General features: G+C 24.8%; 2 protein-coding genes across 2 annotated transcripts in view; one reads left to right on the top strand and one right to left on the bottom strand.

The window, feature by feature from the left end:
- Nucleotides 1-81: 81 nt before the first annotated feature.
- LOC101502997 (coatomer subunit beta'-1-like) lies at nt 82-3,117 on the bottom strand. Its single transcript, XM_004486664.3, has 10 exons — nt 2,982-3,117; nt 2,342-2,368; nt 2,158-2,219; nt 1,946-2,000; nt 1,772-1,808; nt 1,364-1,689; nt 1,038-1,169; nt 807-955; nt 619-687; nt 82-469 (listed from the first exon to the last, which is right to left on the bottom strand). The coding sequence occupies exons 1-10, from the start codon at nt 2,982-2,984 to the stop codon at nt 397-399; spliced, it is 933 nt and encodes a 310-aa protein (XP_004486721.1). The 5' UTR covers nt 2,985-3,117; the 3' UTR covers nt 82-396.
- Nucleotides 3,118-13,762: 10,645 nt separating this feature from the next.
- The window catches only part of LOC101503319 (probable sulfate transporter 3.4), a 7,339-nt gene continuing 3,587 nt past the window's right edge, over nt 13,763-17,514 (top strand). Inside the window, exons 1-5 of the mRNA XM_073367326.1 lie at nt 13,763-14,120; nt 14,438-14,486; nt 14,609-14,816; nt 15,062-15,233; nt 17,469-17,514. Coding sequence (XP_073223427.1) covers nt 13,809-14,120; nt 14,438-14,486; nt 14,609-14,816; nt 15,062-15,233; nt 17,469-17,514 — 787 coding nt within the window. The 5' untranslated portion in view covers nt 13,763-13,808. The remainder of the gene's footprint in view (nt 14,121-14,437; nt 14,487-14,608; nt 14,817-15,061; nt 15,234-17,468) is intronic.

Raw genomic sequence — 17,514 nt, 5'->3', positions numbered from 1 at the left:
TCTTTCCCAAACAGATAATATAATAATACATAAAAAATAGTCACAATAAATGTCTTATAGAAGAAGATATTGGAGGAGAACTTAAAAAAATTGTACAATAATATTGATTTCTTTATATCTAACTTCAATACATAACTACGTGTTTTTTGAACAAATACATTATTGCCACGGAAATAATAACAACACATTTTTTAAGATACTTTTTTTACTATTAGGTGAAATTATTTTGAATCCCATCAAATTAACGCAAGAACTATATATTCAATAGAACTCACAAATTTCACCCAATAATAAATACTAATGTATTACTAGCATTCATTTTTATTTTTTAATGTAAAATATACTAATACAACACAAGGTTTAATGTAGTCTTCTTCCAAAAGCATATGGTGCAGTTTAGTTTGCTTGTTTCACTTGGGCAGAGTTCACCGTAACAATGATAAATCCTTTGTCACAACCAAAAGCAAGTCTGTACGAAATAACAATTTGTTATCAATTAGCAAGGTAAAACAACAAGAGTTTTTTTTTTTTTCAACTGTTAATTTTATTAATAATTAATATTGAAATAACAAGAGTTTATTGTTGTTAGTTAGAAGAATATTTGGTTTAGAAAATTACTTAGACGATCCTTTTTTGTATCCAATGCTCCACACTCTCTCAAGACCCAAGTTCAAAGTGGTTTGAAGCCTGCAAAGTTAGTGGCAACTACACTAGTTAAACGTGTAACAATTTTTTATTTAAATATGATGAATTAAAAAAAAATCATTTATGGGATTTCACAAAATATAATATGAAAAATGAAGTACCTATAGGTGACAACATCCCATATTTTAACGGTAGAATCCTCTGAAGTTGTTATTATTATTGGAAGTTCAGGATGAACACATATTGATGTAACATTGTTTTTGTGTCCTTCAAGTGTTTGTATGCAGTTTTTAGAATCATAATCCCATACCTGTTGAAATGTAAATTTAGTATAAGATATAAAATATCTCAAAGGCTAAAAGGACTAAAGAAAGAGTAACTAATATTCAGACCTTGGCAGTGTAATCATCAGAACCACTTAAAAGATATTGTTTGTCATTGCTCTCAAAAAACTCAACACAATTTACTCCTTCCAAGTGTCCATCAAAGGTAAAATTTGGAGCTGAGGAATCAAGAGTCCAAATCTACAAAAGAAGACAATTGGTACAAAAATGTTACAAGTTAATAAATGTGAGATATGCACTCATGAATAGAGATTCAATAAAAAAAATTCATGACTGCAATTTGGACCGCAACATCAAAGTTCTAGATGTTTGTAACCGCAATTGAAGTTGCATCAATCTTAACATCTTAAGAGAGTTTAAGATCAGATAGATACCTTTAATGTGCCATCAAGGGATGCACTAGCAAAAGTAGATGGATCCTTGGGGTTAAATGCCACTTGCATCACATAATGTGAGTGCCCTTCAAAAGTCTGATTACAAGACCAACCTTCCTTCCAATTCCACAATTTCAAGACTTGGTCATCAGAAGCTGACACCACATATGGCAAAAAAGGATGAACAATCAAACTCCTAATATAATCTTTATGTCCCTCAAATTCTGTTATCTTTTCCATTTTTTCATAATTGTACACACGAATGTATTTGTCATCAGTCCCTGCAATAATCCAATTTTCTCGGGCAATAAACTTTGCTGATCTAACTGCAAGCCAAACAGAAAAAAGTGAGAAACAAAACAAACATTAATAAGTTTGATAACACAATTGTTATATTGTGACATTTACCTGGAAGTTCACTAATTTTTAAAGACTTCTCTTCAATCTGTCATGTACCAAAATAAATGTCAAAAAAATAAAGTCCAAAGTCCTATAAATTCTACAACAATATGAAAAAAAGATAGACTTATGTAGATGCATAAATTTACTAGAGAATTAATTATTATATCTTATAATTGTTACCTTTGTTTGATAGTTCCAAATAGAAATAGTTCCTGAATACAATCCCAGTAGAACCCTGTTTGAGAAAAGTACTATATGTAAGTGCTTGTAATAATAATAGCATTTATATGTTAAACTTAGAATTTTAACTTGTTAACTGATTTATGTTTTATTTTTATTTTTTTGTATGTTATGGCCTTTCATTGTTCAAGAAATATGTATTGAATAATTACCATGGCTCAGTTGGATGCAGATCGACTGATTTCACTCTTTCGCTGGTTTGAACAAAATCGTGCTGACAAAAAAATAATTAGTAGTAAAATGTTTAGAAGTTTCGATTGTTATGAAGAACAAAATGTGAATAGTAATGAATATGAATAATATAAGTACAATACATAACATAGAAAATAGCAGTACCTCAATTTCAAAGGAGAGAGTTTGTTCCTACAAAATCAACAAAATAAGAAGCAATAAGCAGAGTAGTTCACAATTGAAATATTATTTACTAGACAATCATATTCCATGTTAATTTTTTAAACGAATTAAATGTTACGGATGTAAGTGTAACAAGTTTTATAGTGTCACTACATCACAAATATTTATGAGTATTATTTTAGAGATAATTATTATAAAAATTAAATATATATTTAATAATTTGACCGTTTGTGATTAACTGAGAGTGTAAAAAACTATTATGAATTAAATACATTTTTAAATTAATTTTTAACTATTATGATGGCTCGACTTACATGTTGAACTCCTATGATAGCCGATCTTAGTTTTAAAAGTTATATGTGACATAAATTAGTTATTTTTAACTACAATGTTAAACTTTTACTATTTTTTACTAATACAATTTAACTTGTACTTAGAAAAATAAATATTTACATAAATTTTCTACCTTGAAATAACAAAATATATTTGATTATTTGATAATTTAAAAAAAAAATACCATTTTAAAATTATGCTTAACACTCATATTACTCAACAAGGCTAAATAGAGAAAATGAAATTCAAGAATATTTTTCATTCAAAAAACAAAGGGAGAAGTACACACCATATTGGGAAACTTGGTGAGCTCAAATTCAACGGTTGATTAAAGGATTGGTTGGTTTGCTAGAAGAGATATGTTTTAGATGTGGGTTTGGATTGGAGCATTTTTCTGTTTATATAGTAAAGAATGCTTTGTAGTTAAGAAATGGAAGAAGAAAATTCTTCATATTCATTACGACCCGGAAGATGGTGTGCGTCGTCGAGTGCATTTACATCCGTAGATTAAAGTTGCACATTACAGTAGACGGCCCAGATTTAGTTGCATGGTTGTATGGCTACTATACGCGTAACAAAAGTCCATTTTTTGTCTTCTCATTGCACTTATTAAGATTCACCTCGTCTCCTATATTGGTCAATATCTTAGTCCTCTTCATTCAACTTTTTTTTAACAAAAATAAAACCAAAATAAATTTTAAAAACTATATCTTCCAGTTTTCTTTGCCACAAATTTGTGACTATTATTAGCTTTTGATGAAAAGTAAGTAAGAGTGCAAACACTTGAAATATTATAGTCGAAAATAAAGATAATTATTTAAAACAACTTGTGCATTATTGACAAGCCTATAGAAAAAATTATCATAATCCTAGAACAATGTAAAATTGTACTATCACTAACGTTATCTATCTTTCTCAAATGTGTTTTCTTAAAATTTAGTTAATGACCGACAAGCTTTAATAAAATTTGCCTAAGTTATTAATATTTTTTGAAAAAAATGGTAGTTTTTTTTTCTGAAATAAATAAGAGTAAAATGTAGTTTTTATTAAAAAGTGAAGTAGAGATCTAAAATGTGGAATATAGAGTAAATTTTTTTATAGATGTTAGAGTTTGTCAACCGGAAGACAAAGATAGTTCATTAGAAATTTGAAGGTGTTTTTCTTTATCGAGTCTATCCTTTAGATGTAGGGGTGTTCATGGGTATGGGTAAATTTAAGGATTATGTCACCCAATTCAATCTACATTTTGACCATACCCATTTAAGTTCGCGTCTAATCCGAACCAATCTATTAGAACTCAATTATGTTCGATTCGGGTAGCGAATTTAACTTTTTGAACTCATGCAAACTTAATCAATTGAACTTTTGGATGTATAATTAAAATTTAATTGTTGGACTATATTTGATAATTTGTTGTTAATTTAATTAATTTAAGTATTTTTTGTGAGTATATTTTAAGTATTAAATGATATATTATAATATAATTTTATTATTTTTTAGATGTTCAAAAAAATATTTTTTTATCATTCGGATTAGTTTTGTTCAAGTTTGATGAAAAAATTATGGGTTTAGAGCTCAACATAATCCAAAATTAAATGGATATGTTCATATATCAGATTTGGGTATAAACTACCCAACTGTTTACACTCCTATATAGATGTATCCGGCCGTTTTGGACTTGGGCCATATTAGAACAGTGACAATTGGTGACATGTTCAATAAAAAAATGAGTCTGTTTGAAAGAGAAAAAAAGAGAGAGAGAGAGATTGAATTGAGAAGTACCATTCTTTCAATAATTCGTGAAGTGTTAAAGTGATCTAATTAAAATAAATAAATAAAAAACACGACCAAAACATAGTTGCACTTCTATATCACTCATTATTATGTAAATTTAAAGCAACTAATCCTTCTCACAATGCCAAAATGGGAGAAAAAGCGAGGGAGACAAATCATTATATGCTATTACTAACAAATTAAAACTCCTTTGGCATCTTTTAACAAACACTTATGGTCAATGATTAATCTCAAGTCACATTTTTTTTAAATATGGTCTCTTTTGAGGTTGTGTGCACAACATGTGCTCATAGTTTTATCTCTAATAAAATGTATTTGAGTGGATATAGGAGCGTGTGTTGTTTATAAATCACCATTAATCTCAATCTCTTAAGTATTATGAAACTTTTTGTGTACTAGTAATCACCATTAAGAGATTAAATGATGTGTAGTCCTTATGTGAGGTTTAGATATTTATTTATCAAATGCAAATTATTCGAATATGATTGAACTCATAAACACTCTAACACCTAATCCGGTGATTGAGTTGGAGTAGAGGTTTAATGTATGTATATATTATAGCCTCAAGTAATATTTATATACACAATGGCCTTGTTTTACAACTTAAGAATTCCAAGCTCAAGAGATTTGAATTCAATAACGCAAGGAACCATTATACCAACAAATAAATCTTGTATTTTGCTTGCAATTATGTTATAAATATTTCTCATATATTTAGTCTCCTCAAGAATATTGAACAAGATCCACCACTTATTTTGGGATAAGAATTATATACTTGAACTCTACCAAAACAATGTATTTATAGTTGAGGAATGAGATTGCTACCATTTATAATTGTCGAAATAAATATGCTGCCAGAACGTTGGGTTTAGAGTTTACTAAGACGAGTGCTTCTTTAATGTGGCCAGACCATTGCCAATTAATTAGAGGTCCCATTAAGAACAATACAAATATAAATAGTAATTAGTTAAATAAAATTGATGCATTTGATCCAAGTTGAATCACATATATCAATTTTTATATCATTTTCTTTGACTATTTTATATTTTGAGATTGGAGGATAAGTTATTTTGAATTTGACTTCATTAAAAATTATATTCTTGTTTTATTTTTAATGTAAAAGTCTAGTCCGTCTTACCGGCACTTCCTCCCCTTTCTTACAATTGAAAATTAATTCTTTTTTATTTTATTTTATATTTTTCGTAATAATTGAATTTGGTACTTAGAAAATAAATACCACATCCGAAAATGGTAATATACCCCAAATCCAAAAATACCTTAATCAAATGTTAGTCCACACGTGCAACGTTGGCAACTAAGAAGCATATAAAACCATGCGAACATAGGTACCTGTTTTGAGTGCCTTCACCACTACAATTTTGATGGCACAAAACGCAAGCATTTTTTATTTGAATATCCTCCTTGTTGACTTTTAGTGGAGGAGCAGTGGTGTTATATTAGGGAAACCAAAATTGAATCAACATGAAAATCATTATACCTATGAAACTATGATGATATATTAGTCTCACAAGGGGTATATTCCAAGAATAAACTCCTCCACTTACCCTCACCATGTTACTCAAATCAAAGCTCGTTACTTTGTCCCTTCAAAGTTCATCCGTTAGAATAAGGAGCAACCTAGCTATAGTCAAGCACTAAAAATTCCATATCTGGCTTCCTAGTTAATGCTTTTTAATCGTGTATTCGAGCATTTCTATCTTGTCATGTGACATAAGTGTTCTGCTTTTATGTTTTCTTGTGGCCTAATTTTTATGTAGCCAAGTACTCTTGTTGTGCATGTTCTATTTTAAATATACTATATGGTTATTTCAATACTACTTGGTACAAACTAGTATTGTTTCTTTCTAATCCATAGTGTATTATTTATTAATTGTTTCTTATATACAGGACACCTAGCATGGACTAAATATATTTTAGAACATTCTTAGAGAATCTACCTAAATACATGCTTCATTTTGTACTAGAATTGACAAAATTAAACATTCACTTAACCCTATTACTATATATTGTATATATTGTATCGTAATTACATATGGCGCTATAATTAACACTAAAGTTTTTTACACAAAAATGTAAATTGAAGATGAAACTTAGTTTGACAACATAAATATTGTTCATATCATGATATAATTTTAAGTTTATTTTATTAAATTTTCTCTTATTCACGTTAATCAATAATTGTGTTCGATGTATTTGTACAATTTATTAATATACAGTGTTAGATTTTTATATTTTTGAATGTGTGAGAGATTTATTTTAAACATATATAATGTATTAAAACAAACCAATGTCAAGTTTACCTTTTTTTTAAAAAGAAATTAAAAAAAAATAAACTTAGATAATAATTAAAAATTAAGTGGGTCAAATTCTCTCAAGCTTAACTTTAATATGTATAGTTGTGAAGTTTTGTTCCTGCTACAACCCCAAAGATATTTTTTATTGAACTTTCATTGGTACCATAAAAAGAGAGGGGCTTTAATTTAAAGAAAATCTATGTTAGATTATTGTTGGGAAAGGAAGAATCAAATTCCTGTCAGCAAAATAAAAATGCTAGAGGTTAATGTATATAGAAATTATTGGGATTTCAACAAAGACCTACAAAAAAATAGTCATTTTTAAAATAAAAATAAAAAATAATAATCTGTCATGGCTAGCAAGCCATGTGTTCCCATCAAACACCTTTCTTTCCACACAAATTAATCTTAAAAGAGAACCTTTGAAAATGGGATCTAAAGGGAAAGGAAAATGCATCAAGTCCATTCATTAATTGTTTGTGTCCTTTTGAATTGGGGGAGTATCTGATCCATCAATTGTGGGTACCTTATAAATCATGCACAATTATTTTCATTTCATTTCTGGCAGCAATATTATTCAAACGCAACTCTCTACCGCCGCATATACTACAATGTCTTTCTACTTTATCTTACACTTATATTAGACCAAACTTATTATTATTTAATGATTTTGATTTTGATTGTTTGTCTTTCATCTAATATTTATTTTGATTTTATATTTTAATTTTAATTTATTTTAATCATATATCTTTTATAAATGGTATATTTTAATTTTGGTTAAATAATACTCGTGATCCTTTAACTTAATTTCAATTAATTTTTAATCCTTTATTTTTTTTATCTTTCGATTTGGTCTTTTATTTTAATTTTAAGTGACAATTTGATCTTTTATATTTTAAAATATCAACTATGTTATCTTTTTTTTTTGTACAAAAATTCAAAAAATTCATCAAAATTTTCAAACAAAACCTGTAAAATTAATAGTCATTTTCAATATAATACAAATTTCATCAAATGTATGATTCAAATATTCAAATGAACTCATATTTTCATTTTCAACGACATCAAATTCATCAAATAAATAATAAAAATATGAGTTTATTTAAAGATTTAAGTTATGAATTTGATGAAATTTGTATTACATTGAAGATGATAATTAATTTTATGGGTTTTGTTTAAAAAATTTAATAATTTTTTTGAATTTTTGTATAAAAAGGATAACATTCTTGACATTTTAAAACATAAAAGATCAAATTGTCACTTAAAATTAAAATAAATGACTAAATCAAAAAAAAAAATATAAATGACTAAAACATTAACTGAAATTAAGTTAAGGGATCGCGAGTTTTATTTAACCTTTAATTTTTATCTCAATCACAGCAAAAGTTTTATAACAACACGCAATTATTGAAATTTCTTCTAACAGTTACCAACATGTATCATGTATAATATTTTTTCAAAAATTATTCATTTAACTCAATAATAGGCTTGCACTTTGAAAAAAAAAACTGCAAGTTTTGAAACATATGTAAATTCTTTTAAACGAAAGATATTTATTAAAGTTTATTGTATTTTCATTTTATTTTTATTAACATTGCACACTTAATTTTACAACTGACCCAAAATTTGATCTCAATAGTTCATGAAAATAATTATACAATTGTTTGAAAGAGTTATGATAAAATTGACTAAAATATATCACTTATAAATATAAAAGATCAAAATAAATAAGAATAAAGATAAATGACTAAAATTATATTTAAACATATTATTTATTTTAAATAGACAAGAACAAAACTCTTTTAAATTTGTTTTTTTTATATAAGAAAGGGCAAAGCCCAACAAAAATTACAAAACTTTTTTTTAATGATTATTTATCTAAAAATTCAAACTACATGATATTTGTAAAAACTTTTAAACTACTAGATTAACTTATTTAAGGAAATATAAATAAACTATTATTATTATTATTATTATTATTATTATTATTATTATAATATTAAATTTTGTACTTTGTCTTAATTAATAATTTTTCTTACATTTTTTTAATATATGTATATTAGTTTACATCAATTTTAATAGACTTAAAAGTATAATTATAAAATAAAGTTTAAATAGAGTATCATATAAAATTAAATTATATAAAATATTGTGTGAAATATTAAAATTTAACTTAATATCACTAAATTATTAGGTTGTTAATTTGTTTAAAGATTAGTTGAATTAGTTATTTAAATACGTTAATATGAAATAGATCTTTAAATAAACTAACATATTAGTTTGACCCATTTACATCTTTGGTAAACATAATGGGAAAGATTTAGATTTAAATATATATTTGATCCCTATAAATATATCACTTTTATTTTTAGTCTCTGTAATTTTTTTTATTTTTTATTTAGTCTCCGTAAAATCAGAGACAATCAATTTTGGTCCCAAAAAAAACTGATAACCTGTTATGACATGTGAGTCTATAAATACACACTATCATATATTTTTTATGATATATTAAAAATTAGGCTAAATACCACTCATGGTCCCTTAACTTAATTTCAGTTAACGTTTTAGTCATTTATCTTTTTTTTTTCTCCGATTTAGTCATTTATTTTAATTTTAAGTGACAATTTGATCTTTTATGTTTTAAAATGTCAACAATGTTATCCTTTATTTTACAAAAACTCAAAAATTCATCAAAATCTTCAAATAAAACCCATAAAAATAATTATATTCTTTAATATAAAACAAATTTCATCAAATTTGTAACTCAAATCTTCAAGTAAAGTCATATTTGTCATTCTTTATTTGATGTTGTTAGAGATAAAAATATAAGTTATGAATTTGATGAAATTGCATTATATTGAGGAAGATAATTAATTTTATGGGTTTTATTAGAAAATTTTGATGAATTTTTGCAAAAAATAAGGATAACATTGTTGACATTTTAAAACATAAAAGATCAAATTGTTACTTAAAATTAAAATAAATGACCAAATTGGGATGAAAAAAAAGATAAAGGACTAAAACGTTAACTGAAATTAAGTTAAGGGACTACGAGTGGTATTTAACCTAAAAATTAAAATATTTTATATTAATAATTAATAAATTTATTTATTTATCATATAATAATTGTGTTATTTTATAAAGAAAATATTAATAAAGTTAAAAGAAGACTTTAGGGGTTTTTGAAAAACTCTTTATTTTTTTTAACGAAGAACCAAAATCGACCGTATCTAATTTTACAAAACCAAATAAAAAAATTTACAAAAACTATAATAAAAAAGTGGTATATTTGCAAGGATCAAATAGATATTTAAATCTAAAATTTATAACTCTACATATGTCTAACTTGTCAAAATATATATTTTGCCCCATGAAACTTAGTGCCTCTTTTGATAGTGTAATTTTTTGTGGACACCACATTCACGGAGATACTAATTTTACACTCGAAAATATATTTAATATATAAAATAAATTTTTATTATTTATTTATTTTCAAAATTTTAAAAATCATTTATTTATAAGTTAATAATATCAATTACAATAAAAAACAGTTAATCACCCTAGACTATTGAGATTCTGTCACCAATATCATCAGAGTCTACTGACCAATTACCATCAACCTCCACCAATAAATAAAAGTGTTAAATAAATATTTTTATATATGAAATATACCTCCCACTCGACTCTTCTTAATATATTAAACCAATAATGTGAATCACAAATGGTTGAGTTTAACTTTCATAAACTTTTGAATACCTTACCATATTGTGCACTAATGGGAGTTACTTAATTTGGTTTAAGACAAGTTATTATACCCCTAGAGCAATTTTTTGCTGGATCCTTAAGAATGTTCATTTTGTTTATCTACTTGCATTAATTTTTCAAAATTTCTCTATCAAACAAACACTTTTAGGTTTACTTGCACGCACAAATTCTATTGTATACAATTGTCTATAATTAGGAGTACAATTTATAAGTATTCTGTAAATTTATAATTTTGTCTATCTTAGAGTGGAATACAATTACATTGTATGATTCAAAAAGAAAAAAAAAATTACATTATAGCAAGTTGGTTTTGAAGTAACTTCTTAAATAAAATTGAAATTCCTATAAAGAATACTTAATAACAAATATCTTTTTTTAAAATAAATTTAAAATACTAAAGATAAACTCAAATAAGATAAAGATAAACTCAAATAAAAAAAAGTAACACTCAAATCCAAAAAATTAATCTTATCTATCAATATATTTACTTATAAATAAAAAATACCTAACCAATTTAATTAATGATTGGATTAGAGGTGGGTGTGGGCTCGTGGTATCAATTTTATGATTAATCAAAGTAATCCTAGAACCTTTAAATCAGTGGACAAATTATGGGTGAGATGACAACAATAGTTATATTCAATTGGCTTTATGTTTTTACTTTTTACAGATGTAGAATTTCTAATGGTGAATCTTCAAAGTGGGAATGTAGATCGGGTACTAATGCTTCCCATTAATGCATAAAATGTGACATCCTCTTAATCAAACCTATCTCCAATTACCTTATTATTGGTTTCAAGAACTACTTTATATACTGTTTCTTTCTTTACGGTTTCATATACACATCATATTAGAACAAACTTATCTATATTAACGGTTTCATATACCCACCCTTTTACATTGATTTTCATTTTTTTCTCTTTTTATTTTGGGGTATTTGGAGGAAAATAAGAGGACAAAAGATGAATAAATACACATAAAAATTATTTAAAATTTTTCTCATTTCGTGGAACAAAATACACCTTTAATTAAAAAAAAATATCCTCTTCCATTCAACCAAACATATTTATATATACTTCTCTTCTCTCACTCTATTAAACCAAACAATTCCTTAAAAATTGGATTTTAGCTCAATCCCCGTCCTAAATATTTTAGAACCTAAAAAAATGAAATATTAATTTTCTATTCTAATTTTGTCTATAAATAAATATTTGAATACTTCAATTATTAATATAGATAAATTACTAAAATTATTGTACTTATGGGATAACTTGTTTTTTTTAGTTTATGTAAAGAAATCTTATATAAAATTGATGGAGTAATTTGTGAATTAGGTGCAGGGTCACGGTATACAGTTACACGTATTTCGGTCGTATGATAAAGATTAACGGTCCAAATTTAAAAATTTATTGTTTTGTTTTAATTTAAAATATAAATTATCTAATCTTGATATGCATCATCACATTAAAGATAAGGTGAACCTACCATGTCATTTGATTTACAATAGGACAAAATTCTTCAATTTGACTGCATTTGGTCGTTTAATTTGGAAACAATCTTCTAATTGGGAATTGACTTTCAAGGACGCTTATTTTTCCAAAAACTTCCTCCTTCTATTTTTTTTTTTCTTTTTCAGAGACTTATGTATAGTAAAATGTCTATTGATGAACATCTGGTCCATTGAGGCTGGTAAATAAGTAATTTTTGAATATTTAAAGACCGCTAATATACACGTGACTTTTTTTTTAGAATTGTGATTTTTATTTGTCTTAAGGATCACATTTGTAATAGATATTTGAGTAGAATGTATTATATTTAAAACAATTTAAATAATTTTAAATAATATACTATGAAAGTATATTCATTAATGTTATTAAGAATTAAAATTTTAAATAATTTTGAGATAAATGTTAATATATATGAAAAAGATATCTTAAAAATATACTCTATTGAATTTAAGTACGAATAAGACTAAACCAACAATAAATTTTATTTTAAAAATTTAGATTACTTTATTAAAATTTTTATCCATGAGAAAATAATTTTGTTGTCAAATATTTTTTAGGCAATGTTATCAGTTACTTTTATTTTAGGCATATGATCAATTACCTTTTTTTTTTTTCTTCTTAAAATAGGCATATCAGTTACTTATGGTTTTCTAAAAAATAAGCTATCAGTTACTTATAGTAATGATTATTATGTTATAATAATAATGTTATAACAAATTTTTCTTAGAATAAATACTTTATCATTCATGTTTTAAGTCGGTAATGTCACAATTCAACACAATCTCATTCATTTAATCAAATAAAAAAATATATAATTTATTTATTTATTTAGTTTAATCAAAAAATAAAAATAAAATATAATCTTTTTTGTTATCTACGAGTTGGATTTGACTACTATAAAATAGATAGTTGACATTACTTGTTTAATTAATTAAAGGGAATTGTTCATTTAAAAGAGTCAAATATTTACAAATTACTTTATTTTATTTCCAAATCATCATTTCATTAATTTCTCTTTTAAAAATGTATATTTCTATATTAGTTTCATAAATAAAAATATCAAATCTGATTTTGTTTTAACACAAAAAGAAATTGTAAAAAAGATTCAAGTAGGACGTGTTTCATTTGAAAGATTTTTAAACAACATGGTAGGTCATAATATTTTTCCCAATATTTGAGAAGAAGATCTTTAAAATATGATGTGAGTAATTTAAAATGGAAACGGACAACCTTCTAAAAATTATATTCCAAATTAATATATTGAATATTAATTTATTTTGAAGATCAAACAAAAAAAATTACAGGTGACATGTCTTTAATTCATATCAAATGAATAATAATGAGTCATGTGTATTAATAGTCTAATAGATTTTCACTATAAATTATAGATTTTTTCGTCAAAATAAAATAAAATATAAATTTTAAAAGTTTAATAGAGATACACTATTAGTTTTTACAAAACAAATAAACTCGATTTTGTGAAATATTTATACAATTCTTATGGATTTAAAAATGATATAGTTACAACTTTTTTACATATGTAGCGATAAAAGTTGAATTTTACTCGACCAAAAAAATGAAACGTAACACCAAAAAAGGATTTGATTATGACGAAAAGACCCTTGAAAAATAATAAATAACCAAAACTAGACATGGCCATTCCTCTTCTATAAAAATGAGTAACTAGTAGAGAGAAACGAAAACAGAACAAAAGAGAAGATTGAAGATTTAAGAATGGGTATGAATTGCAATAGAGTAGAGCACTTCGAAGAAATAACAATGAGAACTCAAACTGAGATTCCAATTCATCAAGTTCGTTTACCACCAGAGAGAACATTACTCAACAAACTTAAACAAAGACTCTCTGAAATATTCTTCCCTGATGATCCTTTACACCGTTTCAAAAATCAACCTTCTTTCAAAAAGTTTCTTCTTACCCTTCAATATTTCTTCCCAATTTTTGAATGGGGTTCTCAATATAATCTTAAACTTCTTCGTTCTGATCTCATTTCTGGTCTCACCATTGCTAGCCTCGCCATTCCTCAGGTCACTCACACTTATTGCATGTCTCACTTATATTATACACTTTTTTTTATTTTTTTTATAAAACGACGTTAGATAATTTTATATTTGCAATTTTAAAATTTGATGGTTGTGACGGTTGATAGTGTCAAATATGACCGATACAATAGATGAATTAAATATTACTTTTAAAAATATGCAGTATGTGTCTATTCAATTTTTACTATATAACTTCCCCCAAATTTTTTTAAAATTAAAATCTGTTTTATTTTTTATGCAATTATACATATATATATTAGTTATATTTATAGATTTCAACTTTGTCTTTTGTTAATTTGCAGGGAATAAGCTATGCGAAGCTTGCAAATTTACCACCTATTATTGGATTGTGTTAGTATTGAATTTAATTTATAGTTTTATAATTCATGGCATTATCATTTATGATAGAATTTTTTAATCTTGAGTAATGTTTGGAGTGGTATTTATTTATTGATTAATATGATACGATGCAGATTCAAGTTTTGTGCCTCCATTGATATACTCTATGCTTGGAAGTTCTAGACATCTTGGTGTTGGACCTGTTTCAATTGCATCTTTAGTTATGGGATCAATGTTGAGTGAGACTGTTACTTACGCTCAAAATCCTACTCTTTATCTTCAATTGGCTTTCACTGCTACTTTCTTTGCTGGTTTATTCCAAGCTTCTCTTGGTATATTAAGGTATTAAATTCAATTAAAGGATTTAACTCACATAATTTTTTATTAATAAATCACAATTTTTGGATCATTTAAAATATTTTTCTTTAATATATTTAGTAGTAGTTAATATATTTTTTTATATAGAATATTAGTCAAGTTGAAAATTGAGAATTTATGGTAATTAATTAAAGGGTATTTGTGGGATATTTTATTGGTTCCCTATGCTTTGTGATTGAAGTATATAATATTTGATTTTGTCAATGCAGATTAGGATTCATAATTGATTTTCTATCCAAAGCAACGTTGGTGGGTTTCATGGCCGGTGCTGCTATCATTGTGTCACTACAACAACTCAAAGGGTTACTTGGAATTGTGCACTTTACTAACAAGATGCAAATTCTTCCTGTATTGATATCTGTTTACAACCATAAGGACGAGGTACAAAGCTCCAAATTTTTAGTTTACATTTAAAATGCTTGGAAAAATATATTTTAATAGTTAAATTATTTAGACAAATATTAATAAGTGTTTTAAATATACTTGTTAATAAATTAAATATAAAAAAAAAATCAATTATAGGTACATCGAAAATTGTGTTTTCAATTCATAAGTTTTTTATTACTTTTAAGATAATTTTTTTAATTATTTTTAAAATAAAATTTTTATTTTTTATTATTTAACAAGTATCAAAAAAGTACTTGTTACCAAGACATTATATCTACTGTCTTTAATTAATATTTTTTTAGATAATACCTCATAAATTTATAACAAAGAAGAAAAAAATCACGAACAAGTCAGAACAAGACGTCTAAAGATAAAAATAAAATTTATACCAAAAAGAAAAAAAAAATCAATAAATCTTTGTTGTTAGTGGTAATTTATAAAATTTTCTAGTTTGAAATTAATATATCAAAATGTTTTTTTTTTTTCTTCAGAAAATAACATCTGCAGATTTGACTTTCTATACATATTTTTTTTCCTTTTTGTATTAATTCATAAAATAAATAATAAATAATAAATAAATAATTAAAAATATTAATCATTATTAATAATAATATAAAATCAATAAAAAAGAATCTAAAAAATTTATAGAGAATTAGTGGAGATATCAGTGTTTTGAATTAAGATCGGATAACTCTATATATTATTCTTAATATTTATTTTATTTATTAATTACTTAAAGTAAAACTATAAAATTATTTTTCTTAACAATTGTGTTAAAGTAACATTAAAAATTAAAAATAAACAAAAAAGATATCAAACGTTGTGAATATGCAAGTTAAAAAAAAATACATGTCCCCTATGCTCAACAAAAAAAACATGTCCACTACTCCACCCCATATCTCTTTCTCACATAAAGAAAAAAATATTATTACTACTGTTTTTTAATTTATGAAAACTACTAGTTTTTGTTTGAAGTTACTTTAAGCCACATTTTTTATTTAAAAAATAATAATTAGATGTTTTTCATTTTATTTTAAACTCTTTAATCACAAATAGTTACACATTTTGATATATTGATGTATCACTTTAATTAAAATATAAATTAACATATACTGATGATTAAACAATGTATCACACTCAAATGTTTAGCATATTCACTTTATTTCCGTTATAAATAAAAAAAATATTATCAGTAAAATGCAGAACTATATCGGTTATCCGTTCATAATCAAAAATAGTATACGAAGATACCAATAATTCTATTAAATCTCTACAATTTTTTAATGCTTTTTTACTAATTTTAATTAATAATTAATAATTAATATTTTAATTATTTATTAATTATTTTTTATTTTATCAATTAATAATAAAAAGTATATATTTGTAGAAAGTTGCATCCCCTATTTGCAAGTAAAAAAAATAAAATATTTTTTATATATAAGTTTTAAAGTATGATGATTTAAAAAATAATAAGAAAAACGTAGGATATATATGAAAAAAAAAGGTCCAAATAAATAAATTACTTACCAGTGTATGGTACGTAGACATGTATTTTGTCATTTGATTTACAATTTTATTTATAATGAATACACTAAACATTATTTTTTACTTAAATGAATACTACTAAACATGAATGTTATTTTTAAATGAAATGATTTCTATTTTTTCTAATAATTCTAACCAATGTCGTTTTTCTTAGAAAATATTTTTATTTTTAAAATTTTAGAAAATTCGAGAATTTAAAGAGAAAAAATACAGTTGCAAAAATTATTTAAATATTGTCCAATTAATAATTATATTTCTTTTTTACATGAAAAAAAAAAAATAAATCCACCTAATTATCATCGTTAATGTGTGAAGTTATCTATTTTTTGTTTATAATTAAAGCTGAAAAGAGTACTATTTTTTTAACACTTCGTATAAATTTATAGATTATCATATATGTTAAGGGAAAGATATCTATTTTTTCATATATGTTTTCTTGTCGTATTACAATTATGATAGGGAATCATATTCCAAAGTTTTTCCCCTGAAGATTCATTAAAAACTAGTCTTTATTTTTTTTCTCTCTCTCTCTCTATATATATAATTCTATCTGAAGTACAAGGTTATAATGGGTCATTTTTAAATGCTGTGATGCTAGTGTAAATACTTTTTTTTTACTCAATGTAAATAAAATACTTGTAAGTTGATTATACTATCTTAGCATTATCAACTTATTTTTTGCAGTGGTCATGGCAAACTATTATTATGGGATTTGGCTTCTTGGCATTCC

The sequence above is a fragment of the Cicer arietinum genome, chromosome 1 (assembly GCF_000331145.2).
Source record: "Cicer arietinum cultivar CDC Frontier isolate Library 1 chromosome 1, Cicar.CDCFrontier_v2.0, whole genome shotgun sequence".
Lineage (NCBI taxonomy): Eukaryota > Viridiplantae > Streptophyta > Magnoliopsida > Fabales > Fabaceae > Cicer > Cicer arietinum.
Note: the sequence above shows the minus strand (reverse complement) of the source record. Positions and strands in the feature narration are given on the sequence as shown.

Excerpts from the sequence above, each read along its gene's own strand:
- LOC101502997 (XM_004486664.3), bottom strand. Across the intron at positions 2,001-2,157 it reads CTGCATCCAACTGAGCCATG|GGTTCTACTGGGATTGTATT; the intron begins GTAATTATTCAA and ends TTTCTCAAACAG. Across the intron at positions 1,809-1,945 it reads TTTGGAACTATCAAACAAAG|ATTGAAGAGAAGTCTTTAAA; the intron begins GTAACAATTATA and ends GGTACATGACAG.